The sequence below is a fragment of the Primulina eburnea genome, chromosome 14 (assembly GCF_022965805.1).
Source record: "Primulina eburnea isolate SZY01 chromosome 14, ASM2296580v1, whole genome shotgun sequence".
Classification (NCBI taxonomy): domain Eukaryota; kingdom Viridiplantae; phylum Streptophyta; class Magnoliopsida; order Lamiales; family Gesneriaceae; genus Primulina; species Primulina eburnea.
The window spans coordinates 28,235,790-28,263,398 of NC_133114.1; the positions used below are offsets into that span (position 1 = coordinate 28,235,790).

The following is a 27,609-nucleotide window of genomic DNA, read 5'->3' on the forward strand; positions in this document are numbered from 1 at the left end:
TGAGCGTCGGAAGGGCTACGTCAGGACACCCTCCCGGCCCACTTCTAACTGTCTTCTTCGTGATTTCAGGTTAGAGCAAATTTGAAGCCAATGTCTGGATTAATGTCACTTGCTGGAATCAGACCCTAAATTTTAGTGAGTATCAGATACTTTGTGATTATTTTCTGATCTCACCTACCAGAAAACATTTTTTATTTATAAATTTAGTTTTATTATTGTTCACAGTCTGAAAAAATTATTTTTATTTCATTTACCAAACGATACTTAAATACTTTTTCTTATATCACCTACCAAACAATATATTTTTGTTTAAAAATTTTGTTTTTTTATTTGTCGTATTCCATGTAAAAATTGATTTTATCTCACTTATCAAACGATATCTGATAATATTTTTTTTCTCATCGATCGCTGGATATAAATTTTTTATATAAAGATAAATTTATTCTCATCCCACCAATCAAACGATATCTGATAATATTTTTTTTCTCATCGACAGCAGGATATAAATTTTTTATATAAAGATAAATTTATTCTCATCCCACCTACCAAACGATGCATTCCAACTTGTAGGGTATTCCAGTTGCACACACAAGCCAAGCGATACGGTGGTACCGGCGGAATATAGTTGCGAAACTCCTCCCTTCAACAACGATCACGGTGCACACATCCAGCACAAAGATCTTTATACCCTTTATAGGAAAAGTTCTGGAAAATTTGAAAAATGGGTTCCAATACCGTAATACCTGCTCAAGATCTGAATCTGTATCTCTCTCTTCCCACCACCTCTACCACCACTGTTACACCCAAAATTGAACCTAAGATTGAACCCCTCGATGGACCTCCCCTACCCCCACCACCCCTTCATGTTCCAACCAGCCCCTGCCCGTTCCCCTCACCCGCACCGCTCTCCACCCCTGCTTTCGCGGAGTCCGATGTATACTCCGAATATGACCGCATTTCTGACCTTTTCCGCTTCGCTTTCGCTCAACGCCTCGAGAAGTACAAAGATGTTTCAATTCTCCCAGATTCCGACGAGAATTTACTGGCGATAGTCCCTGTTGAAAACCCAGATGACCAGCTTTCAAATGTCGACCTCACGCCACGTGGCAGAGCCCGCAAATTCCCAGCGCGCTCGTCTGAGCTAGTTCGTGTCATGGACCTTAAACCCGAGGACCGGAGCTACCACCGTGACTTAATTCGGAAAAACCGGATGTTGTACGACTCCTTGCGCGTGTTTATAGTCGTTGAGGATGAGAAGCATCGTGATGTGATGGGTCCACATAGAAAGGCGAGAGGAGACTTGAAGGCGGCGGCGTTGTTGAGAGACCACGGTTTGTGGTTGAATCGGGATAAGAGAATTGTGGGCGATCTCCCAGGTGTTTCAATTGGGGATGTATTCTTTTTCAGGATGGAGTTGTGTATTGTTGGATTGCATGGGCAGGTGCAAGCCGGGATTGATTATGTTCCAGCTAGCCGAAGCTCAAATGGAGAGCCTATTGCGACGAGCGTAATTGTTTCTGGAGGGTACGAAGATGACGAGGACGCGGGGGATGTGATAATTTACACGGGGCATGGTGGGCAGGACAATCACAGGCAGGTTCAGCATCAGAGATTAGAACAGGGAAATTTGGCGTTGGAGAGGAGCATGAATTATGGACTCGAGGTACGGGTTATTCGAGGTTTTAAATATGAAGGTGGTGCCAGTGATAAAGTTTATGTTTATGATGGCTTGTATCGAATAGTGGAGACATGGTTTGATGTGGGGAAGTCAGGTTTTGGGGTTTTTAAGTTTAAGCTCGTGAGGATTGAGGATCAGGTGGAAATGGGAAGCGCGGTAATGAAGCTTGCGAAGAGTTTGAAGAAAAATCCGTTGGAAGCTCGACCGAATGGTTATGTTACACTTGATTTGTCAATGAAAAAGGAGAATTTTCCTGTGCTTTTCTTTAACGATATTGATGGGGATCACGATCCCCTTTATTATGAGTACCTTAGCACAACAATTTTCCCTTCTTTTGTGTATAATGGGGGTAGTCAAACGGGATGCCAATGCCATGGGGGATGTTCTGATAATTGCTTCTGTGCAATGAAAAATGGGGGTGAGTTTGCATATGACCGGAATGGTATTTTAGTGAGGGGAAAACCATTGATTTTTGAGTGTGGGCCGCATTGTAGGTGTCCGCCCACTTGCCGGAACCGTGTTACCCAAAAAGGGATTAAGTATAGATTTGAAGTATTTCGGTCTAGGGAGACTGGTTGGGGGGTAAGGTCGCTGGACTTGATTCAGGCTGGCTCTTTTATTTGTGAGTATGCTGGAGTTGTGCTTACACAAGACCAGGTTCAGATTTTCACAATGAATGGTGATAGTTTAATACATCCTAGTCGATTTGGTGATAGATGGGCTGAATGGGGAGATTTATCTCAAATTTTTTCTGATTATGTGCGTCCAGCATATCCATCGATACCTCCCTTGGATTTTGCTATGGATGTATCAAGAATGAGGAATGTTGCGTGTTACATGAGCCACAGTTCAAGTCCTAATGCAATGGTGCAGCTTGTGTTGTATGATCACAATAATCTATCTTTCCCTCACCTTATGGTGTTTGCCATGGAGAATATCCCTCCCATGAGAGAGATAAGCCTTGATTATGGGGTGGCTGATGAATTGACAGGGAAGCTTGCTATCTGTAATTAGATATCTGGTCGAGTTGGTTGAACTTTGAAGATTTTTGGAGCAGTTATTTTGGATAAAAATGCTTAGGTAAATTTTACCTTTTCGCCTTTGTTAAATGATCATTTGCCTTTGATTTCTGTCAGGATTTGCTTCATGTTTCTCATTTAATATGGTGTGGCATGTTCATTCATCTGCTGATTATGTGTTATAGATGTTTTTAGGGTTTTGATTCGTGAAGGCTGCATGAATTTCTTCCTTTTGAATTTTTAGATATTATTAATTTTCATTCTTAACTTCTATCGTCTGTGTGTTTTATATTTATAAATTGCAGTAAACAATTTTCTCCTTTTGAATATTTTTAGAGATTATCAATTTTCTCAACAAAGTTATGTTACTGAACATATATCTTACTATTTAATTGAAGTTGAAGCTACTATACTATGTTAGGATCGATGATTTGTTTAGAGGAATTAAGCATTTTAAATTTTTTTATAAAACACTACTAAATAATGTGACCGATCTTGATAGGGTTAGCTGCACAAGACTGGATTTTCTCAACTCTTAAGAAATGGTTAGACCACAAATAGTGCGCAAAACGGTCCGATGATTCTTATGATTATTATATACTCAGATATAACAAATAAACAAGATAAGTAATTGCAGTGAAAGAAATTACACAAGAATTTCATTGATGTTCAGGGACTCAAAGTCCTCACCTCTTCTTCTACTTATGAATGATTTCACTAGGAGACTTTGGTTTTATTACTCTTTCTAACAATCCGATTTAAACTTAGGACTTATCAACGTCGAAACTTCTAATTAACTCAAACAATTGAGACACATAGTTTAACAACCAATACAACATAAATGAATTAAAGAAGTGAATCCTCAGATTTAAACCGTCGAACAACTACTCAAACATTATAGACAAAAACAGTCGAGTAGTTTGACGATAGCCCTCGATGATCTAATTAATGATATTTAATGCGAGGGCTGATGAGCAGTAGTTGATATCAGAGTTATGAGTGCTTATAAATCTTTTTAGAGATTACTTCAAGTATGTAAAATCTCGTAGCGGTTAAAGTTGCATATTTTTTCAAACTCTTCTTGACATTATCTCATAGTTGTCAAAGGCACGCCTAGTTGTCAAAGGCGCGCCTCAGGCGCTAGGCGGAGCTTCAGCGCCTTAGATGACAACCAGGCGACGTGCATGGCTGGGCGAGCGACTTTAGCGCCTGAGGCGCGCCTTTCTCCAGGCGACGAGCGGTCCAGGCGTTCCGCCTCTTTGCAGCAGGCTTCTCCTTTATTTTTTAATGACCCAAAGCCCAACTAAATAAGCCCATAACTAATTTCAGCGCATAAGTAGATTATTTTAAAAAAATAGCCTAGTTTTGCATGTCGATACGTATTCTATTCCTACAATCGTCCAAAGGCCCGCCGATTGAAGCTTCTTCGCAGTGCGCACCAATCTCTTTCTGCCGATTGAAGCTTCTGCGCTTCCTGGACTGCCGATTGAAGGCTCCTGAAGCCAAAACTTCTGTAAGTGAATTCTTCTATTTCAACTTTCAACTTTCAAGTAATATTATTATGCAGAGTGCTCATTTTAAATTCCATTGGAGAGATTTTTGGTAGGGAATATACTTTTTGGTAGTAATTTAAAGACTGTGATTTTTGTTTTTAGTGTTTGGAATGTGACCCCAAGCCATTAAATCTTTATTGGAGTTTGTTGAAATTTGTGTGACTGTCACTATACTGTCTCCAGTTGTTTAATGTGGTTTGGATGCACAACCGTTCTTTTTTCAAGCCATGTTTTTTGTTGATGAAAAAATTGTTTTTTAAAATGTCCTAGAGATCGCTTTCATCTCCATGGTCAAACAAAAAATTTAATCCTTGTCTGCGCAGGCTTATGTTTCAACTTTCAAGTAACTTGGAGTTGTTCTTTTCTGCAGCAGATATCTAATTATGGCTTCTCATCCTCAATCAGAAAACACACAACCAGATGGGGATAATAAGAAAGACCCCGGTTGGAAGCATTGTTATTTGAAAAATCCAAATGATACTAATAGTGTGACGTGTAGGTTTTGTGGCTTCACGTCCAATGGAGGAATTTTTCGAGCCAAACAACATATTGCTGGGAATTCAAAAAATGTAAGAAAATGCAAAGAGTGTCCTCAAAGTGTCCGTGATGAGCTGTTGAATTATATGAATGAAAAGAAGAAGCAAACATTGAGAGCTTGCGGTGGAATGAAGCAAGATTTTTGCTTTCTTGATTTCGATGAAGATGAAGACGATGAAGAAGATGTACAACCAAGCAAAAAGAGAAGTTTGACTTCCATACACGAGACTGGAAGTGGAAGTGACAGTGGCAGTGGCAGTGTTAAAGGGCCGATGGATCTCTTTATCACGAAGAAGAAAACCAAAGGGGGGAAATTGAGGCAAACAATCATAAACGATGCTTGTGATAAAGAGCTTAGAGATCGAACAGTTCAAAAGATAGCTCGTTTCATGTATCAAGCTGCGATTTCTTTCAATGCTGCCCATTTAGATAGCTTCAAGGAAATGATTGAAGCCATAGGTCAGTACGGGCCGAATTTGAAACCACCAAGTTATCATGAATTGAGGGTACCACTTTTACAGAAAGAAATTGCCTACACAAATGAGTTGTTGAAAGAAAACAGAGATGAATGTGAGAAATATGGTTGCTCAATTATGTCTCATGGGTGGACTGATAGGAAGCATAGAACATTGATCAACTTTTTGGTTAATTCACCCAAAGGAACAATGTTCTTGGAATCTGTGGATGCATCTGCCCATGTCAAGACTGGAACCCTGTTATATGAGTTACTTGATAGATTTGTAGAGCGTGTGGGAGAGAAAAATGTCGTGCAAGTGATTACAGACAATGGCAGCAATTATGTTTTAGCTGGTAAGTGAAGTACTGAAGTATTGAAATTTTATTTCCTTGGATATTATATTACATATAACATAAATTGATTCTTTTTTGTTTTGTACTCTTTTTTTGTAGGTAAACTTCTACAAGCAAAAAGACCGAATTTGTTTTGGACTCCATGTGCTGCTCGTTGCATTGATTTGATGCTAGAGGATATTGGAAAAATTGAGGTGGTTCGGAAGACTATTTCTAGAGCAATTGCTCTTGTTGGTTACATTTACAATCATGGAGGTGTTTTGCACATGATGAGAGAATTTACTGGAAACAAAGAGTTGGCAAGACATGGAGTCACCCGTTTTGCTACTACATTTCTCACTTTGCAAAGCCTCCACAAACGTCAAAAGGCTTTGAAGAGAATGTTCATATCAACACAGTGGATAGAAAGTAAATGGTCAAATGATATAAATGGTAAGAAGGCAAATGATACTGTTTTCAAGCCTTCATTTTGGAATAATGTGACATACACCCTTAAAGTGATGTGTCCTCTAGTGATGGTTCTTCGCATTGCCGACAATAAAACAAGGCCAGCGATTGGTTATATCTATGAAGCTATGGACAGAGCAAAAGAAACAATTCTCAAGTCCTTTGATAACAACAGAGAGAAATGTAAAAAAATGTTAGAATTTATTGATGCTTGATGGGATAATCAACTTCATCATCCTTTGCACGCGGCAGGATACTACTTAAACCCATATTTTTACTATCACAATCCGAAAGTTGAGACGGATGCAGAAGTCACAAATGGGTTGTTTGCATGCATTCAAAGATTGATTCCAAGCCATGACGTGAGGGATAAGATTATTATGGAGGAGTTGCCGGTATATAAGAACTCGGAGTCATTGTTCGCCAACGAATTTGCCATTAGAGCAAGGAATAATAAAGACCAACCAATGGCGCCTGGTATGTGTTTTTTTTGCAAGAAGTTAAATAGTTAAATACTTAAATATCAAATGAAAATGATGAGATACATTTTTTTTCAGCGGATTGGTGGAAAATGTTTGGCAATGATACTCCAAATTTGAAAGAATTTGCTATCAAAGTTCTTAGCCTCACATGTAGTGCTTCGGGTTGTGAAAGGAATTGGAACATATTTGAGCATGTGAGTAAATACTATTACAGTATTACATGACTTCTTTCACTTTTCTTTTCAATTTATAGTTTATGATGGTTTCGTGTAACAGATACATTCAAAGAAAATGAATAGACTCGATCACAAGAAACTAAGAGATTTGGTATATGTGAAGTACAATCAAACACTCAAGGCTCGTGCGGCTAAGAAGGATAAAAGAGATCCTATAGTTTTAAGGAATATTGATGATTGTAATAATGAGTGGTTGATTGGAATGATGGAAGCTTGAGAAGAACCTGTTTTTGATGATGATGATGATACTTTGACATGGAACGTTGTAGGAGAGGCTGCTGGAGTAGAAGAAGAAACCAGACATACTAGACAACAACGGACCTCGAACCCTAATAATAGGGGAGCTTCAACTTCTAGAGCCAAAGGTAGGGGAGGACGAAGAGGTCGGATGACAAGCCAAACTACTCATGCTCTACAATCACCAATGGATGTAGATGAAGAATCTATTGACGAGAAAGAGTTTGATGATGGTGTGTTGAAAGATGATTATTCAGACATTGATGAAAATGTGGTGGAGGGTGATGTGGATGAAATGATTGAATTAGAAAGTGATTAATCTGAGTCTAGATTGTTTTGGAAAAATTAAATTGTCTAGCATAAGATTTGAATGTGTTGATTTATCGACAATATTGAGATATTTTTGTTTTTTGTTACTTGAAGCCTTATATATTTAGGTTTTCATATAGTTCATTATTATTAATAGTTGATTTTTAGTAGAACATAAATATATATTGCATTCTCTCTTTATTATCGCCTCGTGGCTAGGCGATCTCCTATTGCCGCCTAGGCGTTCGGGCGCTAGGCAGTGGCTCATCGCCTTGACGTCGCCTAGCGCCTTGACAACTATGCATTATCTATTTATAGTACTTCGCACATCTCTCCGTTCAACGTTCGAATGTAACTCAATAAATGGACATTAGTGCAATTGTATTGCTGTCGTCGTCCTTACTAATTTATTGTATACTTTAATTAATGAGTAATTTGACATTTACCAAATATGAAAGAAAATGGCCATTGACAACAAAAAATAACCAGCTCTGCGCGTAGACTTTTTAGAAAACAATATGATCTTTTAATATCATGTTTGTCATGTATGATCAGTCTACCAACACCAAATTTTCTGGTAAAGTAGGTAAGATACTTGTAAACCGGTTGAACGACTTCTTCTGAATATTCAATGGGCGGTTGAGTACCTGTAATATATTGGGAAGACAACTTGATCTAATACAATAAGTTATTGTTTGTTATCACCAAAACTGAGAGATCTAGCAATTTCCTTTATTTGGTTATGACAAAACCTAAGCTACTAGAAATACGAATTTTATTGAGATAATGAATTTCTTTAGTACAATGTAAGAGTAAAAACAGTAAATATTAATGCACATAAACACCTATACTATACATTAAACACCTATACTATACATTAAACACCTATACTATCTCCTATCCGCCTATTCTACCTCCTAAACCGTGAATTTCCTCCACCTCTCTTATGTTGTTCTCTCTTTCTTTTTTCCTCTTCAGTTGCTCTTCTTCTTCCCTTTTTTGGCATCACCTTTCTGAAAATATTCTAGCATTTTTTGTAGTAGGGTGTCCACTGCAAAGGGTAGACTGTAGACAATCAATACAAGCTTATGTCTTTGTTCAGTTTTGATTAACTCTCCAAACAAGGTGACTATGGCACTGTTGGTGTGCATATTTGAACTTTTAAACTCATTCATGCAAATTTTGATGTCTTATTTGAGTTCAAACACATATTTCAAAACTGCTTGGCAAAAATTGGAGATACCGACATCGGAGGCCATTAGACGAGCATCAAAGTCGACCACGAGGCGTCAGACCTTTTCAAGGTGGAAATTGACTTCTGAAAAGTGTGCATCAGCTATAATCTGATAAGTTGTGCGCGGAGGGTCAGCCTCACTGTCACTATGTTCCGACCGGTTGTTTTCATTATCAATACCCATCTCAACATTCTCCGTCTTATCGGCTCCAAAAGTGCTTTCACGATATGGAAGAATGGGAGATGCATCTTTTGGTACGTCGGACTCGACCGGTAGAGAAGAAAGAGGAAAGAGGAGAGGATTCTGCTTGATTAACAATCTTCTGAGTAGATGAGGACTTTGGGGTTTTTTCTTCAAATATAGTCTCAGGAGATGCACTCTGGGGACCAGTGTCCTTGCAAGTGGACCGGTCATCGAAGAGGTCAAAGTCTGTCACCATTTCATCTACTCAGGTCAGAGAGACCTCAAGCAGTGGTGCATCAACCTCAACAACTGTGGAATGACTTGTTTTAGGGTTGGTAAAAGTAGAGGAAGAAAAAGATACCTCCAGTTGGGTTTCCTGAACGGTTGAAGCAAGATCAACGGTCGAAATGATCTGTAGCGGTTTAAGAGGGTTCTTCAACCACCGGTTGTTCAGCACCAGAGACAGTGGAAGGGCCAGCATCTGTGTATGCCCGGTTGATATCTGGGACAGCCGTTTCGTCTTTTTTGTTTTATCTTCTTTCCCATCATCTTCTACTATACTCATTTCATTTAGCATGGCGAGGGCTTCCCTGGTGTAGATTTCGATTGTCTTGGGGAACGGTTGAAGAGGCATTTCAAACTATCTCCCCTTATTCTGAACCTTGGAGCTGATGGCCAAAACACCAATTCCAGCTGTATGATGACGTCGGCATCATCAGGAGTTGTGCGGCTGGTGGCATCAAAATTTGTATGCCCCTAGATGATTATCAGCCTTAGACGGCTTTCTCTCAGTTGGAAATCAATGAATGTCCACTCGGCGAGAGCTACTTAAATATCATCAGTCTCGGCCCAATCAAGTATATGGCCTTCCAGAGTGGCCAGTTTCTCAGGTAGATCCTCCTCCAAGATGGTCTTAAGGTCATCAAACAGGTCATGTAACACCGATTTGCTTAGATCTTTGGATTCTCTCATGACCACCGTCTTCCATTCTCTAGGCAAAGCTCGCATTACCTTCAAGACAATTTCACGGTTAAAGTATTCATTTCCAAGAGATGCAAGTTCAATAACGATATTTGCTAAACCATTCTTCAAACTCATGGAGAGTTTCTCTAGGCTTCATCTTGGCATTGTCGAAATTCTGGATAACAACGGTCAGCTTGTTCTCTTTTTTCTGGTCGTTGCCCTCCACAAAGTTTGGTCAGCTTCTCCCAGATATGTTTAGCTGTAGAACAAGTTTTAATTTAACTAAACATATTTTTATCTAAAGTTTTATAAAAGATATCATTGGCCACGTTCTCCAGGTTGGCCTTATTCTTGTCCTCAATGGTCCGCTCGGATTGGTATTTTTCCATCATTTGTGGAGCACCTTCAAAAACTGCAACGATTGTGTTTGCATTTAGCTTTTTCATTGAATCATCAGTGATGACATACCACATGCCATCGTCTTCTGCAGATAAAAGTGTGCATGTCTACAAATTTTCCAATCATCATAATATTTTTAAGAGTACATTGGAATCTTGTTGAAATATACTATGGAGGATGAGTTTGGAGAGGGTGAATAAACATTTTAAAATTTTCTCCCAAACACTGTCAAATAATGTGACCTATCTTAGTTATACCCGACATGATTTTCTCAATTCTTAAGAAACGGTCAGACCAAAAATAAAGTAGAAAACGGTCCGATGATTCTTCTGAATATTATATATTCAAATATAGCAAATAAACAAGATTAGTAAATGCAGTGAAAGAAATGACACATGAATTTTGTGGATGTTCGGAGACTCAAGCTCGTATATCACTTTCTTCCACTTATGAAGGATTTTACTATAAGACTTTCTGACTTTGATTTCACAACTCTTTGTAACAGCCCGATTCAACCTTAAGACTTGTGACATTTCATTTTATATGGTTTGATCTACGTGATGCTTTACAGAGTAATAACTAATAACTAGACACCGCTCTTCATTAATATTGTTAATTTCTTAGGATACAATGTTGAACTCTTTTTAGATTAGAATCGGGCTTCTCTTCTTGGCTGTTTATGACTTGACGGAGTTGTTGACATTTTCCTCTGACAGGTTGATTTGAATAGAGCAGGAGTTCCATTGCTTGAAATTGGGTCGGAACCTGACATGAGAACAGGTATTGAAGCAGCAGAATATGCTGCAGAGTTGCAGAGACTAGTGAGATATCTGGGTGTGAGTAATGGAAATATGCAGGAAGTATCACTACGCTGTGATGTCAATATCTCAGTTCGTCCAATTGGCCAGTTAGAGTTTGGCACGAAGGTAAATTTGTGCTTCATTCATATCCACTACCTTATTGTAGAAACATAAAATTTGTGACAAAAATATCCTGAATATTCAGTTATTCACGTTGTCCATTGGCCAAAATCTGGTAGCAACTCGATATTTCCAAACTTGTTTAATCTTGAACGGGTGTCATAAAATCTTGACTAGTTTTTGAAGTAAGTAAAGAAATGCAGCTGACCCTGCCATACCATTCCTTCCCTTTTTTGACAAGGATTCCACAGTTTGGTGTCTATGCATATTGCAGCAGCATTTATGATTTGGCGAGGGGTAATTTTTATATTTACGAAGAAAGTTATATATATTAAAGATTTGGATGAAAGAGGATCAACATCTCTTTGACCTTTTGTTTGTTAGTTAAGCTGGTTGTGTTTTACCCATGATGTTGCTTCTTTGTACCAAACCATATTGATGTGTGTGTTGGTTTGCTTGTTTTCTTTGCTATTTTTGTGGTTTATTCACAATTTGTGTGAATAGTTAATCTCTATTATTAATCTGTTTGTTCATAACCAGGTCGAAATAAAGAATTTGAACTCATTCTCGTCTGTGAGTAGGGCCATTGACTTTGAGATTTCAAGACAGGCGCTTCTTCACAGGCAAGGTCAGGCCGACCAGATTGTACAGGAAACTCGCCTCTGGGAAGAAGGAGCTCAGATTCTGTTTTTCTTTAGTATGACAAAGTTAGAAGAGTGGATGGGCCAGTTTAGTAGTTTATCTGTTACTAAACAATCGGTTTGCTTTACAAAATAGAAAACAGTTACAATGAGAAAGAAGGAAGGACTTCTGACTATCGCTACTTCCCAGAGCCTGATCTTCCAGGTGTTAATCTCACTAATGATTATGTCAATAATATTCTTAACTCCTTACCTGAACTACCGGAAATGAAGCCGCGGATATGAGAAACTTGGGCTGAGTATTCATGATGTTCTGTTTCTCACGAATGATGTTGATGTAAGTCCTGTTCTTCAATTATTTCCCCAGGGAAATTTGGTTGTCAGTAAGGATTGGTAGTTTGAGATCCTTGCCTAGAGGTTGAGTAGTGGAATTTAACGTCGAACGAGAAAAAAATGTAATTTGAACTGAAACCAAAATCGTGTGATATTTGTGAAAATATGAAAATGAAGATTCAAGTGTAACAATTAGTTTAATAATAAGAATATAATGCATAATTAAAATAAAATGAGATGCATAATTGGCCTTCACAAATGTCTTGCAGGCGGCAGCATTTTTTGATGCAACTATTGGTACAGGTGCAGATATAAAACTTGCTGCTAATTGGATAATGGGGGATGTTGCTGCATATATGAACAATGAAAAGTTGTCAATAAGTTACATTAAGCTTACACCCCAGGAATTGGCTGAGCTTATAGCCTCAAGTAAAGGTGGAACCATAAGTGGAAAGATTGGCAAAGAGGTAGCTGTATCTAACCATAAATATACCTGTTGCTTTAATGTTTTCAACATTATGTTCTACCCTTGATTATTTCAATATTATGTGCTACCAATAGTTGACACTATCAGTTTCTTTCTAACTTCCAAGTCATAAGCTACCAATAGTTGACACTATCAGTTAGTTTATAACTTCCAAGTCATAAGGACTTGTGTATTTCTCTTCCAAATCTTTGTACATTGCCTGTTTTACTTCTTGAACCATCTCCTGCCACAACAACCGAAGGAATCTTATTAAATGCATCTTTCTCTGTTACTTGTACAAAGTTTCATACTCAATGTTCGTTTAACTCCAATACAACGACCACATTATACATGCAGGGAGACCCAATCATTTCGGGGAGCATGTTTTTGTTTTATAAAATGCGTATGCATCGGTGGTCTTACCACTCAAATTCCTGCAAATGGTCTGGTTTGGTAGATTTTATGCAGCTACCTAATTTTTCTGCTCATGCGAGAATATAAAAATAGAGCATAAAGAAGTGGAAAAGAGGCAATATTTGTTTGTTGTAATGTATTTTTGTATTAGCATGGACTGTTTGCTTATTTTTCAGTTATTCTAAATACAATGTGCAGATATTATTTGAGCTAATGGCAAAGGGTGGAACTGTTGAAGGACTTATTAAAGAAAAGGATCTGGTTCAGGCAAGTTGTTTCACATTTTTCAATGACTTCCAACAATTTGTTGATAACTTGTGCCGGAGTATTGTAGACATGGTGCTTGATAGACGGACAGACTTAGGCATCAAACATCAGTAGAACTCGTTTTCTTAATACTTCAAAGGTTGTTGACTGGCTTCTGCATGCCACTGCTAAGGCTTGCTTATTGTTGATATGCTTATGGCAAACAGGACAAATCAACAGAAACCTTATTTCTTTTTTTATTATAACAGATTGCCGATCCCTCTGAGATTGAGAAAATTGTGGACAATGTCCTTGCAGCCAATCCGAAGCAGTTAGAACAATATCGTGGGGGTAAAACTAAGCTGCAAGGCTTTTTTGCTGGCCAGGTATGAGCATTGCCAAAATGACATTTGTCCTTGCATTGAGGTTTGAACTTTGAATTGTCTACAAATTTTTTGCAGTACGACATGCATGATTTACTGATATTGACACAATGATCCGATGGTCTTAGTTATATCTGGCACATGCCTTTGCCCCATAAAATTTTTGCATTTTACAATTGTTTTATGTTGCACGTCGTTTTGACATATTTACCATCAATTCCAGATTATGAAAGAAACAAAAGGCAAGGCAAATCCTGGGCTTTTGAATAAGATTCTTCAGGAAAAGCTGAATTCGAAAAGTTGAACCTGGGCCACTTGTATTGTCTCTTGAATTTTGTGAAAATCATAACCAATATTGAAAATTATTTAAATTATTTTTGCCTATGTAAATTTATTCGATAACAATTATCTCTTGAATTTTGTCAAAATAGTTGGATTTGATTCATTTTGCTTAAATAAAAAAATTTATATTTTTTTGCAATTAAGTAAATAACATAAATATTACACACAGTTTGACCTTGTTACAACTGTAAACATAAAAAGATCAAGTTTTCTCCAAAACATACGAAAAGAAATGCACCAGATGCAAAATCCATACCAAGCATGTATACCCCATATAATGTTGAAATCAAAATTTCTGCTTGGGGCAACATAAGTGATAGATCACATTGATTATAAGACAAGTTCTTGAAAATGTTGATTTTTATATTCTATTTATATTAATTGAATCAACGCATTTCATACTTTAAAACGGTATAAGATGTTAAATTATAATTTTATGAATTTAAATAATTATCATAAATAAAAAAGATATGAAAATAATATTTTAAGTTTTCATTCAATGATCTGATTTATCTAAGAATAATCAATATATGAAATTGTAAACAAATAATTGATTGAATTGGAATATTCAGCAACCAATCCTTATCTATCCAACCAAACCTAAGCTAAAAGATAGATGAATCCATAGTTAATCCTTAGAATATTAGAGTCATTTGAAATTCATTGTGATCAATATAATTATAGGGTAAATAAGTAGAATATGAACTATGGATTTGAGTTTTATTTATTTGAGTTATTTAACCAATACAAACAAATTTGAACTCGTATATTTCAAATAACTCAATCCAAATGCAACCCTAAAAACGACTCAACCAAGAACGCGATCATGGCGAAACTTTTGCGGCCAATAGCAATGTGCAGTTGTCTAAAAACTGAGGAGGGCAACCATGACTATGATCATTCCATTTCATAGATTTATAACAATCACGACATAGATCAAACGTGTCTTTGCCACTCTTATAGCACTCGACGCATGAGAAAAACACCCCCGGTATGAAGTTGCCGCAGGAGTCGCAGAATGGTCGTCCATTCTTGATAATGAAATACAAAGTCAACACCTCCCAGAAGTCCAGTGTGCCGTTGCCATTTCTGTCAAGATTCCTGAAGAAATCCGGATTGTTGAAGCGTGTATAACCTTCCCGGTTCGTGAATGCCAAGAACTCTGCTAGATCTACCTTGCGATCTCCGTTGGTGTCGAGAGATTGAAAGAACTGATGTGCCAGCGCTTGAACTTCTGGCGACCCTGCTCGATGTTGGGCTATTGCAATCTCGCGGAGTTCTTCCATCTCTTTCTGTAACCAAGATCAATAATACATTATAGTTACTATTTTTAAGCAAAATATATACACTTCGGTATAAAATTTACCAAAATTTCCAATAGATGTTGATCATGCCGTAAAAATGCTCAAATTTAGCTAATTTTTTTAAAAAAAAGTTTCAAGAAAATGTCATCTATAAAAGTGACTCGATCGGTCTCGTAGGATATACATTGGATTATTTTTTGATTTTTTAATTTTAATAGTAATACAATTTAAGTTATGTTTTGAAAGCCCGATTGAAACCAAACCTAATTGAAAGAAAATAAAATAAAACAGCACAAAGTGATGTTCTTCTCCTCTGCACGCAGAGGATCCGTGTCCCATTTAGTCCAAGTATTCTAGCATTAGTAACTCGAGAAGGCGTTAAGCGGGTAAAATGAAAGAGAAACGAAAAAGCATCGAGCATACATACTTTGACAAATTCTACGGTACCTTGATTCCCTGATTTCCTTGTAAATGGGCATCAGTAGTTGGTAAGGGTCGATCCGTCATCGCCGGACCGGGTTTCTGTGCGTCCGCAGTCGCTCGACTTCTCATCATCTTGATCAACGAGTATTGATCCACCAGGTTCTCCTTGGAGTGCTCGTGCGCCACTCTTCCTCCTGTGTAGCAAGCGCAGCACAAGTCAAATGTATCGTCGCCTTTTCCAAGACACAGCGTGCACGAGAAGAATGGCCCCAGGAGAAAGGCTTTGCACCCACTGCAGCCCAGAAGCATGTTGACCTTTACAGAAACGTAGTAAACAGCCAAATATTCATCAAAATCCAGGGCCCCGTCTCCGTTTATGTCGAATAGACTGAATGCTTTCTGGGGTGATTCTCCGGGCTTCATCAATTTTTTGAATTCTAGGGGACTTACCCAGCCATCCCCGTTCACATCTATTTGTGCAAAGCCTTGGTTCACCAAGTTTCTTTCCTCTTCGCTTGCTCTAACGTAGTAGGCTCTTGCAATTTCTTTCATCCCCTCCATATATAACTCTCTCTCGAAAAAATAATAACACTATCTGATCAATCAAAGTCGAGCAACAAGTGCCATTGACATGTTAAAAGAGATTTAGATCCATGCATGAGAAAATGTTCTTCCTCTTTCTGGCGCACTAGTTGACTTACCTAAGTTCGTGGAAACATCATGGTATTTTATTCATTATTAATAAAGAGCAACTTGCTTCCTGGTGCCGTAATTACGGATTTTTTTCTTTGGAAATAAATTTTAAAATGCGAAATATTTTTCCAAATATTTCCTTTTTGCAAGGCTGTCAAATTGGTCGACACTCTAAATTATATTCGAGCGCACAGAAAATCATATTTATTTTTTCATTTGTCTCAAATATATAGACAAGTATTTTTTCTGATCTTTTCCTAACAAATCATTGATATTAGAAAGATAACAAACCATTTACGTAAGTATTCATGAATAAGAGTAAAATGGGAAAATCGTTTGTATAATTATATTTCCAATGAATTTCTTAATGTGTGTGATGAATAAAACAAGCCTATATAATTGAGAAATGTAACGTCCCAGATTCGACGACTGTCCTCACTGCGTCAAGACGAGTCTTTCCAGCGTGTTTATGTCCTCACTCACACGCACCTTATGAAACTTCTCAGGGGATCACCCATCCCAGAATTGTCTCATGTCAAGCACGCTTCACTTTGGAGTTCTTATGCGATATACTACCGAAAAGAATATGCACCTTCTTGATATGAGTAATACCTATCAAGTATTTTTAAGCTCTCCTTCAACTGCACAGTCTCATACCTGAAAAATTTTTGAATCTCTCTCCTTCCGGTGTAAGATTGGTTCATCCATGTTCCCTCCGCCTAGAAGCTTGCCAGGAGTCGCTCATTGTCCATGCAACCTCATGGCACCGTCGATCACCCATGTCCTCTTCGGCTCTGAGCCTCACAAGAAAGATGTAGTATTTGTTTTTTGTATGTCATGTAAACCTCAATAATTTTAAATATATAATTTTAAATATAATATTATCTTTTATATAGTTATTAACTATAATTTATTTATATTATTCTGTCAGGAAAATTTTGAAAAAAAAAGAAGTAAATCTTATCACTCTTTCGAATTACTGATATTTTAAATTATTAATATCTTTTTGAAATATTAAATCAACAATCACAATTAAACAAAAATAATGGTAAAAAAATAAGTTAAAAAGGCCAAGTGGGCTCTGGGATACCCAAACGAGAGCGATTCATACATTTATAATAAATAACTATTTTCGGAAAATCATCTCAATATTTATGTAACGTGGCCTTGTCCAAAACCAGGCCACGATCGGCCCAAATTAAAATATGTCTTTAATGGGCTCCGGTCCAAAAGTTTAGCCCAACTAATACAGTTGAGTGAGTGGCCGCCACAAGTATAGAACAGATAAATAAAAATACAGAAATGCATAAAAGAACAGATATAGAAGGCAAACACAAGTGGTATTCTTCCTTCACCCGGTCAATCCTCTTCAGTTCAAACGAATCGTAAGAAAATCAGTAAAGAAGATGACTTCCTCTGCCATCACACCACGGTCCCCGTTTCACGTAGATCAGGTGCTGTAGTTATTCTGTGTATGCGTGTATTTTTCCTCGATAATTGCGTGAAAATACATTCTTTTTATCGGCTTTTTTGTGGTCTGCTGAAGAGTTTTAACATTCTGGAACTCATATTTTTTTCTGTGTTTTATAGAAAGATGTGGGCATTACATCTTTACGTTCCCAGCCTTCGTTTTCATTTTCTGCTCAATCTTCCAAGAAAAGGGCTTCAAAGAAAATTGTATCAGTGATGACACCCCAGCAATCGGAGCGCAAACCCGCCACCACTGGCGCCGTAATTTCCACTCTTGAGATAAACTTGACGTTTTTTTACGACGATGCTTGTTGAAATGTTGGATTTTGAGTCTGGGTTTTGTGAACTTGTGCATCTTTTCAGGTCAAGACTGGGATGACAATGACTGAGAAAATACTTGCGAGGGCTTCGGAGAAAACGCAGTTGAGCCCGGGTGAGAATGTGTGGGTCAATGTGGATATTTTGATGACTCATGATGTTTGTGGCCCTGGTTCGATTGGGATTTTCAAGAAAGAGTTTGGAGAAAATGCCAAGGTATCTAGTAATGAACTCGTACTTTATGACGAAATATATTTTCTCATCTTTCAGTGCTTTGTCTTTATTATCTACAGTCATTGTTGCCAACAGTGATGTAATGTACCTTGAAGCTAGTGGACTTTGAGGCTACTTTTAGATACTTCCGCTTTGACTTGGAATTTACCTGACAAATCATCAAATTGAGAGGAAACCATGTTTGCTTGATAACAGATTGCTATCAAAGTATTAAAGAATAAAAATCATATCGGGTATAGTGATAGATACAGAGTTCATCAAAGCTTTTACCATTAAATTTCAGCTTTTTCACATGTTTACGATGTTACAACTGATTTTCATGTTCCCTTATGAACTGAACATAAAAAATCAAATCGGCGAGGGTGCATTTTTCTTGTGAGGTAATTACTTTGAGTGAGTTTAAGCCAGCTAATAAAATTTGTGTTTTGGAGAAAAGGCCGATCTTTCCCTGCATTAAGATTCTGGATTTACTGTTTTTCTTCATGGCAATTATTTGAGGAATCTAATTCACGTGTGTTGTATAGTTAAATAATTCTCTTCGTTTTTGTATTTCTAGGCCAGTGCTGTTATCTATATTTCTATATCACCCCTCGATAGTTGTAATTGGTACGTACAATATAAATTATTTTCTACTGATTAGTGGCAAATTCTATTTTGCATGAGCTGTGATTTCTTCTCTGAGTTGGTCGTTCATTCATTTGAAAATCCGCACCATGTTGTGCTAAATCACTGATTGCCCTTGGTTTTCTCATAATTTGTTCATAAAATTGAAATCTTTTTTGGCTTATTCAGTATGTCTATTAATTCCGACTAATAAATCTCATGTTTTTTCCTTGTCCGATACACCATACTTCAGGTCTGGGACCGTGAAAAAATTGTAATAATTCCAGATCATTATATATTCACAGCTGATGAACGAGCAAATCGGAATGTGGATATCCTGAGGGATTTCTGCAATGAGCAAAATATCAAGTACTTCTATGACATTAAAGATCTTGGGAACTTTAAGGTGCAGTTACATTATCATCTGAAATGTCTCCTGTCCTTTTATGTTTGTATAATATAATAGTCTATATCTGAGACACTGTCATTGCAGGCCAATCCAGATTACAAAGGTGTGTGCCATGTGGCTCTTGCACAAGAAGGTCATTGCAGACCTGGAGAGGTATCATTTTCTTAAAACTTCTCGAGTCTTCAGTTCTTTTGCATAGTTCTTTATAACACATATCGGTTATTTTTTCTTTCGTTTAGGTTTTACTGGGTACAGACTCTCATACATGTACTGCTGGGGCATTTGGTCAATTTGCTACTGGAATTGGAAATACAGATGCTGGTTTTGTGCTTGGTGCTGGAAAACTTCTGCTCAAGGTATTCTGCTGTGTTTAGTTCTGGATCTTCTTTACCCATCTGAAATACCCTGACCATTTTATTTGCATAGAAGTATGCCTAGAATTGATATGGGTAATCGGAAAATGCAAATTTCTGCGAATCTGAGAAGAGATTTCTTATAGAGTCATTTTCTGGACAGATTTTCTCATTTTACATGTGAAACAGTATTAACTACAGAATCCTGTTGTCTTGTTTTCTTGATTTTACTTCAGCACTGTGGTTGTCAACGTCGTTCCTCTGACATGGTTTGTGAAATAGGATATTTTGTGCCCACATCAAGGAGCAAAACCTACAAGTGCAAAATTTGCAAAAGAAAAGTTTTGAGGGTGTATATTTGGATTTTGTTTTGGCCTTTATGGTGTTTCTGGCTGTTTGTTTTCAGTAACTTTATCCGGGAATGAAAATCATGGAATGAATTTTTGGTATTGATTGTAGAAAAAAATATATGTATTTCAGTGGTCAAATAATGTAAGTTTGTCTGAAATTATTATTCAGTATTATGCATATATTTAAAATTGTAAAAACTCTCGTATTATGATGTAATATCTAATATGATATAGTAATAGGATATTTTTGGGAGAGATTAAAATTTGAATTATAAGTAAAGAACTCAGTGGGAGATCTGAAAATACGTGAATCGTGATTATAAGTTAGGTTCTCTACTGTTTAAAAAATAAGCTATTCTCGTTATCATGATTATAATTTAGCATGCTGCTGTTGTTTGCATGAGTTTATGTGAATCATATCGTTCTTTACATGGAGAGGTGAGTCAAAGGAGTATTGTTCACCGTTGCCGTGCAGGTGCCTCCTACAATGAAATTTGTGTTGGATGGAGAGATGCCTGATTATTTGCTTGCAAAAGATTTGATCTTGCAAGTAAGTACATCTTAGTTGTAGAACGATTCATTTATTATTAACATGTAAAGAACACTTTTTATCTGCTGCTTTTAGAAATTGGAAGATTGCATTAATTCACCTAGTTATGGCATCTCTTGTAGATAATTGGTGAAATTTCAGTGGCTGGTGCAACATATAAGGCAATGGAATTTCTTGGTTCTACTGTTGAGAGTTTAACTGTAAGTCTCTCTAGTTCACCGGCATTTTAAGATATTTAAACTCTCATGGTTTTATAATGAACGTGCTCTTAAATCTTGGTTTTGTTTTTTAAAGATGGAAGAAAGAATGACACTATGCAACATGGTTGTTGAAGCTGGGGGAAAGAACGGTGTTGTCCCTGCCGATAGTACCACGTATAATTATCTTGAAGTTAGTATGGCATACTGCTTATTCAATCAAATTTTTCTGCAACCCCCTCAAGCACACAAAATGTTGGAGAATCTTTGAGTCTACTTGAACTAACTTTTTTTATTTATTGTTTGTAGGTTAAAAGAAAAAGATATTCTTTGTTTTCTTCATGACAGTAATACATTTTTGTTTTCTAAATCTCAGGACAAGACATCTATTCCCTATGAACCAGTTTATAGCGACGGACAAGCAAGGTAGCTTCCTATCCTATGTTTGTACAACTTTCCATTTAATATCTGCTATTATGTTTATGAACTATTAAAGTATTATATGTTACTATAAAATGGCTTTAATTAACTGCCTATTCACTGTAGTAGTTGGTTACGTTAAAGTGACCTGCCTTGATCAATTTCTAATTGTGCTAGAAAATGTTATGTTATCATTTAGTTTTTTGGTATGCAAATTCATATTCCTATTTATTGTACGGCTCACCACACTGCTGGAGGTCCCGAGATTTGGCAGAAAGGGGTGTGTGCGGAGTGCAGTGATCAGATATGGCCACAAACTCTTAATGTTAGAAGCCAGAACATGGCGTACAGAAAAGTAATTCTACATCGGGATCATGAAGACAAAATCTAAAGCAAACAACATATTCATTTTAAAATTTAAAAGTGCTGGGAGCAAAATACAAAAAATAGAACAAATCACTCCTGATCACATACAATTGAGTTACTTATAAGGTGAAATAAAACAGAACAAAACAAATGACAATAATGACTTATTTTAATTTCTAAGAGACCAGAGAAATAAAGTACATTTGATGCACTGTGCTGAACAAAATCGGACCTGACAAATATCTTAACAAACTGTAACAAATAACTTTTATTGGAATTTTTATTGCTTTCTGCACCCAGAGGCATAACAAAACTCTTTTTTTCTTCATCGAATGGTACACTCAGAGAGCTTGGTCCCAGCTGGACAACTAGTGAGCTTCTGATTATGATTGAAATATTTTTGTCCATGGTGGTTGTCGATTCTGATGAAAAATGTTCTTCTTTAATGTTATTTGACCGTTGATGACATTTAAAAATGTCAGCATTTATGTAAAAGTTCTTTAACTAACAAGTGTTTAGCAGGAGCAATGTAGATTTATCTTGACTACAGGATTTTTTGATTTTGAAGTATGTAATACTGCATTTCATGGTATCATATATTGATCAGTTGGTCAGATTTAGGTTTTCGACTTCTATTTGGAAATTTTGTTTCGTCAGAGAAATGAGAAGTTATGCTGTCATGCTCATTTGATAATTTTAATTTCTTTTATCAGATTTCTTTCCGAATACAGATTTGACATCTCAAAGTTGGAGCCTGTTGTGGCTAAGGTGAGTTGTAGAAGTCTCTGACCTCTTTCAGTCTGCATTGTTGATAAAGCCTTGAAAATTTGAGTTTGAATATTTTTTTATCAAGTCTCACGGGGCTTATGCTTTTAAGTAATCAGTCAATGCATCTTTGTTTTCCGAATTTTGTTTGTCCAGTGGTACTGGTATCTTAGATCTTTATGCAATCCTATTGACCTGTTTCATATGATATCTCAGCCTCATTCTCCCGATAATCGTGCGTTAGCCAGAGAGTGCAAAGATGTGAAAATCGACAGAGTTTATATCGGATCTTGTACTGGTGGAAAAACAGAGGATTTCATGGCTGCTGCAAAAGTTTTTCTGGCTTCGGTGTGTATTTTCATTTCTCATCTGTTTTTTTTGGATGCCAAATGCAAATAATATTGAATCATTACCCAAATTTTCATGAGATTAAACACGATCCTGTTCCCCAGGGTAAGAAGGTAAAAGTTCCAACATTCCTTGTTCCAGCAACACAAAAGGTATGTTGGTGCAAATGAATTGTTTGTCGCTTCATACATCGTGTTTCGAATCGTTCGGAAGATTATTTTGCCTTGTAAACTAAATGTTATAATTTTTTTAGGTGTGGATGGATGTATACAGCCTTCCAGTCCCAGGATCTGGAGGAAAAACTTGCTCCCAGATATTTGAGGAAGCTGGTTGTGATACACCTACGAGCCCAAGCTGTGGTGCTTGTTTGGGAGGTCCCAAAGACACTTATGCACGCATAAATGAACCTACGGTAAACAAGACTTCTCAGCTGTGCCAGCATGGCTTAAGATACATGATTTCTGTATTGCCACTCACGAGCTACTTCTTGTATCTTGAATTTCCTAGAACAATGGATGAATCAGAACTTTTGTCAGTTGGTTTAAAAACCCGTACAAATTTGATACTGGTGTTTTAAAGGACAGAAAAATATGACAACATATTCGTGAAATATATGACATCCTATTCTTTAACAGTATGTCTGTATAAGTTATCTCGTTTTTAACTCTTAACATGCAATTTGATTTATATGAGTTTTGACGAATAACAGGTCTGTGTGTCTACCACCAACCGGAACTTCCCCGGACGCATGGGTCACAAAGAAGGACAGATATATCTAGCTTCTCCATATACAGCTGCTGCATCAGCATTGACTGGTTTCGTGACCGATCCAAGAGAGTTTTTGCAGTGAGAATTTTCGGAGATGAATGCTATATGATCGTGTATGCTTGTATTTGTGTCGTGAGTTATCATCTGTTGAAAACTTGCTATTATGACTCCAACCAGTAACCTATGTGTTTTTGTAACTTGGGAACCAAGATTGTGAGCCTTTTGTTATTTAGTCATGGTAATAAATTGAAAGTGTTGGATGAAACGAGAAATAAGAGCGAGATGTCAAAGTACCTTACGAGTGTTATCATATTAATTTCTGTTCAAGCACATTTCATTCGCAATTTCGCATGCTATGTGGATATGGCTTAGCAGTGTTTTATAGCTACTCGAAGAGTAGCCACTACGATCATGCAACGGCAGAACATTCGTGAATCATCTTTCCACCAAATCCCTTCCACGCTTTCATCCAAGCTCCAACCATCCAGTACAGAGCTTTGATTGTAATCTAAACGATATTTCTTCTCGGCCATAATCGCATCTACCACTTCAGATGGTGAGGGACGTACCTCAAAATCCAACCAAGACGATTTTCCTTTGAATAGAGCACCGATCACATACTTGCTATGTGGCCTGGAATCCTTTGGTGCAACATAGTCTTGATAACCATTGTGTTTTGAAATGAGATCATCTTTTTTGGCATTCTGGGACTTGTCTTTTGGCGAATCACCATTTTTCGCCCCTTCAGTTTCTGCAACTGATTTCTCATCTATGGCCTTGTTTTTAGGGTTTGTCATCAACTATTTTACTTCTTTCTTCAATTTTGGGACCACCCTTTTCAATCTTGCGAAAGTTAGAGGACTCTTTGCTGAAGATTGAATCGCTCAACACTGAATTTCCCTTGCCTTCTTACCCTTTTGTTTTGGCTTTTCTTTCTAAGCTCAGCCTCGCTAATAACTGGACTTGCTTTCCCTCTCTTGAAATACAGAGAACTGAACTTTCTTCAGCTTCCTTTTTTACCCGCCAAGACAACCACCGAGCCTTTTGGGGAACAAACAGTCAACTGTCACGTGTTCGCTCCGTTCACTTCTTGATCTACGCAATATAGGCTTCACATTAGAAGATGAGTTGTGCTTATTTCGATTTCCATTTTCGATCGAGCTAGTGAAGATTAGGTGGAAGCTCCATTGGATATCCGACTCCTGAAGCACTGAGTTCTGTACGTGTTTAATGGCATGCTTCTCGTAGTGCCACAATTATGTTGAGTATTCAATTTGATTTATATTCTATTTTTATCTCACATTGCTAAAAGATTTTCATGATAATTTTTTTGATCATTTTCTTTAACATCTTTTAAAGATACTTTTGATTCAAACTCTACCTAATATCAGAATATTTTTTTTTTTACTGTCATTATGTTTATTTATTTACAATTTTGATATATTATCAAATTTCAATATTTATCCGTCATTTTTGTATTTTTTATAATTTTAGTCATTTATTCCAATGTGACACCATTATAGAGCTATCACATATAGTATCACGTCAATAGCTTAATGAAAAATATGTAAATTGTCAAAAATCAAAAAATAATAGACTAAGATTGAAATTTGATAACATAAAAAGACCAAATTCGTAAAATGACATGTAACACCAAAAATGCAATTTTCCCTAGTATAATAACATCTACAAAGAAGGGAAAGCCTAAAATAATAATAATAATAATCGTGTAGCTTGACATGTTACATACTCCAGCAAACCCAACTCAAGCTCCATTTTCATTCAGCCACTTGCGATCCAGAAACCACAATTTTTTACCTGAATTCACGAAGAGTTCTTCACATGATGGAGTTCTTCACATGATGCAGAAACAAAAATTTGAATAAATTACGAAAATAAAGAGAAAAAATTGCATCGTGTTCCTTGTGTAGCTATCTGCTTAATTGCATTTGAAGCAAAGGCAGGTCGAACTATCTTTACTTTTTTTTCCCTGAATTCAGCCTTCACGTATGTACAAGTTTCCCTTCTCACTGTTTTTTCCCTTGCGCCAAGCTAACACGTATAGCGCGCCCTTCGAGTTCCTGTCACATGTAGTAACAAAACGAAATGTCACCCAGTAGAACTAAAATAGAGGGGCTAAAATGCTACATGAAGTGACTATTTTCGACATACATGGCATGTGATTTGTCAATGATATTTCTATAAGCAAAGAGTTTGTGAAAAGCAATCAAAGGACAGAAGCTGTACCACTTCATTGAGAGCTTGAAGTGCGGCCTCCATCTCAGCTTTAGTCTCATAGCATACAAAGCCATAGCCTCGAGATCTTCCAGTCTCGCCATCGTACAAAACTCTAGCTCCGACCACATTTCCATATTCTTGAAATGCCTGAGTCAAAATCTCGGAAGTGACAGACCATGACAAATTTCCCACAAAAAGTTTGTGTTCAGTTTCCGGATAAAGGGGTTCTTTCGGTTTCGGCTTGTCTGAGAAATTAACTCTCAAGGTCCTACCGTTGTATTCCTGTAACAAAACAGGATTTACAAGGTTGAGACGTCGAAGAAATGTTCCAAAAAGAACATGTTCCTAATCAAGAGTGGTTAATTCTTACACTTCCGTCGAGCATTTGAATGACCTTGTTGCATTCCTCGATGGTACTCATGGTCACAAATGCAAATCCCCTGCTTCTCCCCGTGTTCCTGTCGTAAAGAACCTAGAAAGTTGGAAAAATTAGTGATTTTCATCTTTTCCTGCAGGGATTCGGGTGGGGAAAGAGAAGAAAAAGGCCACTAGTTATGGGCATCAAGGCATGTACTAGATAATGATTGAACGACTTAAATTCTTTGCAAGGGACAACTTATAAAGTTGGATTCTCTTGGCACGTTCTGCAAATAATCTTCAAGTAACCGAGATAGGCTAGCTAGACGATAGATCAAGCTACTTTTCGAGAAGTTAAATTACTGGCTTGAAACTTATCGTTCTTAGCATAATCTTCAAGTAACTCACATTGGCTAGCAAGTCAACAAATCAATCTACTTCTCCCATTGCTCCATTAAATATAAAATTAAGAAGTCTAAAAAAGTGCAATAAAAAATCCTTCAATCAAACATATTCAACCACTTAAAAAGATCAAGTGCCAAGTCTCTAACTCTCACCACCGTAAAGAAAATTTGACGTCCATAAGATTCGAGTGATCCATGACGATCGAGCTTATCAGAGGTATTTTTACATGCCCACAAAATGATTTTTGGCTCATCTTGCAAAGTTTCAAAGATACATTTTTGGCAAGTGAAAAGTATCACCTCAATAAGCTCCGGGCTTGCATGTTCTTGAATGATCCCAGCGAGCTGGGCGCTATCGATATTATAAGGCAAGTTCCCGAAGTAGAGCTTGGTGTTCACATCTCCACTCTCTGCAGCCACCCCATCACGCGGCACCTCGTCCTCCGCCAATTCTTCCACCGGCTCAGCCACAGCCGCCTCTTCTTGCGCTACGGCAGCCGCCAACCGCGGGATCTTCCACTTACCAACGGGTTGGTTTGATTCATTTCCAAGAAAACACGATACTGACGCAGATTGCAATATTCTTGCGTACGAAATCTTGATTTTTTTATGATCATTTGGCCAGACTTTCAAGCCCAGGCATTTCAAGCTCTGCACAGATGTGGAAAACGAAGAAGCCACTGCAGCAGCTGCCATTGATAAGGTAGCTTGATTTGATCTGGAGGAGGAAATAGTGGAGTTTTCTGGGTGCTTTTTCCCCCCAAGAAACTAGACTAGAGGTGGATTGTGGATGCAAAAGAAAAATGGAAGAGGGAAGTGTGGATTGTCGTGCTTATGTGGATGGATTGTGTCCAATGATAATGAAGGATAAGGTTTCGTGTACTGGCCAGCACTTGGACGCTAAACCAAACACCACTCCAGATAATTCTTTTCATGCTTAATACTTAATTAAACACCACAAGAAGAAGGGTACTAAAAATAACTAGGATTTTTATGAGACGATCTCGTCATTTTTTTTGAGACGGGTCAATTTTATTGATATTTACAATAAAAAGTAGAGTGGGTCTCATGTGAGCCCGTCTCACGGATCATAATCTGTGAGACGGGTCAACCCTACCCATATTCACAATAAAAAGTAATACTCTTAGCATAAAAAATAATACTTTTTCATGGGTGACCCAAATAAGAGATCTGTCTCACAAATAC

At 37.3% G+C, this 27,609-nt stretch overlaps 5 protein-coding genes and 1 pseudogene across 5 annotated transcripts; 4 read left to right on the forward strand and 2 right to left on the reverse strand.

The window, feature by feature from the left end:
- The first annotated feature begins 542 nt into the window (after positions 1-542).
- Positions 543-11,014, forward strand: LOC140813003 (histone-lysine N-methyltransferase family member SUVH9-like). Its single transcript, XM_073171404.1, has 2 exons — positions 543-2,758; positions 10,805-11,014. The coding sequence occupies exon 1, from the start codon at positions 722-724 to the stop codon at positions 2,690-2,692; it is 1,971 nt and encodes a 656-aa protein (XP_073027505.1). The 5' UTR covers positions 543-721; the 3' UTR covers positions 2,693-2,758; positions 10,805-11,014.
- Positions 4,071-6,267, forward strand: LOC140813004 (uncharacterized). Its single transcript, XM_073171405.1, has 3 exons — positions 4,071-4,210; positions 4,621-5,597; positions 5,697-6,267. Exons 2-3 carry the CDS (start codon positions 4,634-4,636, stop codon positions 6,257-6,259), a joined length of 1,527 nt encoding a protein of 508 aa, XP_073027506.1. The 5' UTR covers positions 4,071-4,210; positions 4,621-4,633; the 3' UTR covers positions 6,260-6,267.
- On the forward strand, positions 6,394-13,936 carry LOC140813006 (glutamyl-tRNA(Gln) amidotransferase subunit B, chloroplastic/mitochondrial-like; annotated as a pseudogene).
- A 605-nt stretch (positions 13,937-14,541) lies between these two features.
- LOC140812393 (uncharacterized) lies at positions 14,542-16,258 on the reverse strand. Its single transcript, XM_073170651.1, has 2 exons — positions 15,585-16,258; positions 14,542-15,125 (listed from the first exon to the last, which is right to left on the reverse strand). The coding sequence occupies exons 1-2, from the start codon at positions 16,119-16,121 to the stop codon at positions 14,658-14,660; spliced, it is 1,005 nt and encodes a 334-aa protein (XP_073026752.1). The 5' UTR covers positions 16,122-16,258; the 3' UTR covers positions 14,542-14,657.
- Positions 16,259-17,549: 1,291 nt separating this feature from the next.
- On the forward strand, positions 17,550-23,697 carry LOC140811680 (3-isopropylmalate dehydratase large subunit, chloroplastic). Its single transcript, XM_073169723.1, has 15 exons — positions 17,550-17,707; positions 17,844-17,984; positions 18,087-18,257; positions 19,132-19,284; positions 19,372-19,440; positions 19,527-19,643; positions 20,466-20,540; positions 20,663-20,740; positions 20,835-20,930; positions 21,114-21,163; positions 22,237-22,291; positions 22,505-22,636; positions 22,741-22,788; positions 22,890-23,048; positions 23,346-23,697. Exons 1-15 carry the CDS (start codon positions 17,660-17,662, stop codon positions 23,484-23,486), a joined length of 1,533 nt encoding a protein of 510 aa, XP_073025824.1. The 5' UTR covers positions 17,550-17,659; the 3' UTR covers positions 23,487-23,697.
- Positions 23,698-24,976: 1,279 nt separating this feature from the next.
- LOC140812329 (28 kDa ribonucleoprotein, chloroplastic-like) lies at positions 24,977-27,236 on the reverse strand. Its single transcript, XM_073170568.1, has 4 exons — positions 26,704-27,236; positions 26,013-26,114; positions 25,652-25,924; positions 24,977-25,485 (listed from the first exon to the last, which is right to left on the reverse strand). The coding sequence occupies exons 1-4, from the start codon at positions 27,097-27,099 to the stop codon at positions 25,432-25,434; spliced, it is 825 nt and encodes a 274-aa protein (XP_073026669.1). The 5' UTR covers positions 27,100-27,236; the 3' UTR covers positions 24,977-25,431.
- Positions 27,237-27,609: the final 373 nt, after the last annotated feature.

Excerpts from the sequence above, each read along its gene's own strand:
- LOC140813003 (XM_073171404.1), top strand. The coding sequence starts at position 722 with ATGGGTTCCAATACCGTAATACCTGCTCAAGATCTGAATCTGTATCTC.
- LOC140813004 (XM_073171405.1), top strand. The coding sequence starts at position 4,634 with ATGGCTTCTCATCCTCAATCAGAAAACACACAACCAGATGGGGATAAT. Across the intron at positions 5,598-5,696 it reads CAGCAATTATGTTTTAGCTG|GTAAACTTCTACAAGCAAAA; the intron begins GTAAGTGAAGTA and ends CTTTTTTTGTAG.
- LOC140812393 (XM_073170651.1), bottom strand. The coding sequence starts at position 16,121 with ATGGAGGGGATGAAAGAAATTGCAAGAGCCTACTACGTTAGAGCAAGC. Across the intron at positions 15,126-15,584 it reads AAGGAAATCAGGGAATCAAG|AAAGAGATGGAAGAACTCCG; the intron begins GTACCGTAGAAT and ends TCTTGGTTACAG.
- LOC140811680 (XM_073169723.1), top strand. The coding sequence starts at position 17,660 with ATGACTTCCTCTGCCATCACACCACGGTCCCCGTTTCACGTAGATCAG. Across the intron at positions 19,441-19,526 it reads GTCATTGCAGACCTGGAGAG|GTTTTACTGGGTACAGACTC; the intron begins GTATCATTTTCT and ends TCTTTCGTTTAG. Across the intron at positions 22,292-22,504 it reads TGGAGCCTGTTGTGGCTAAG|CCTCATTCTCCCGATAATCG; the intron begins GTGAGTTGTAGA and ends ATGATATCTCAG.
- LOC140812329 (XM_073170568.1), bottom strand. The coding sequence starts at position 27,099 with ATGGCAGCTGCTGCAGTGGCTTCTTCGTTTTCCACATCTGTGCAGAGC. Across the intron at positions 26,115-26,703 it reads CAAGCCCGGAGCTTATTGAG|GTTCTTTACGACAGGAACAC; the intron begins GTGATACTTTTC and ends CCAACTTTCTAG. Across the intron at positions 25,486-25,651 it reads TTCAAGCTCTCAATGAAGTG|GAACTCGAAGGGCGCGCTAT; the intron begins GTACAGCTTCTG and ends TACATGTGACAG.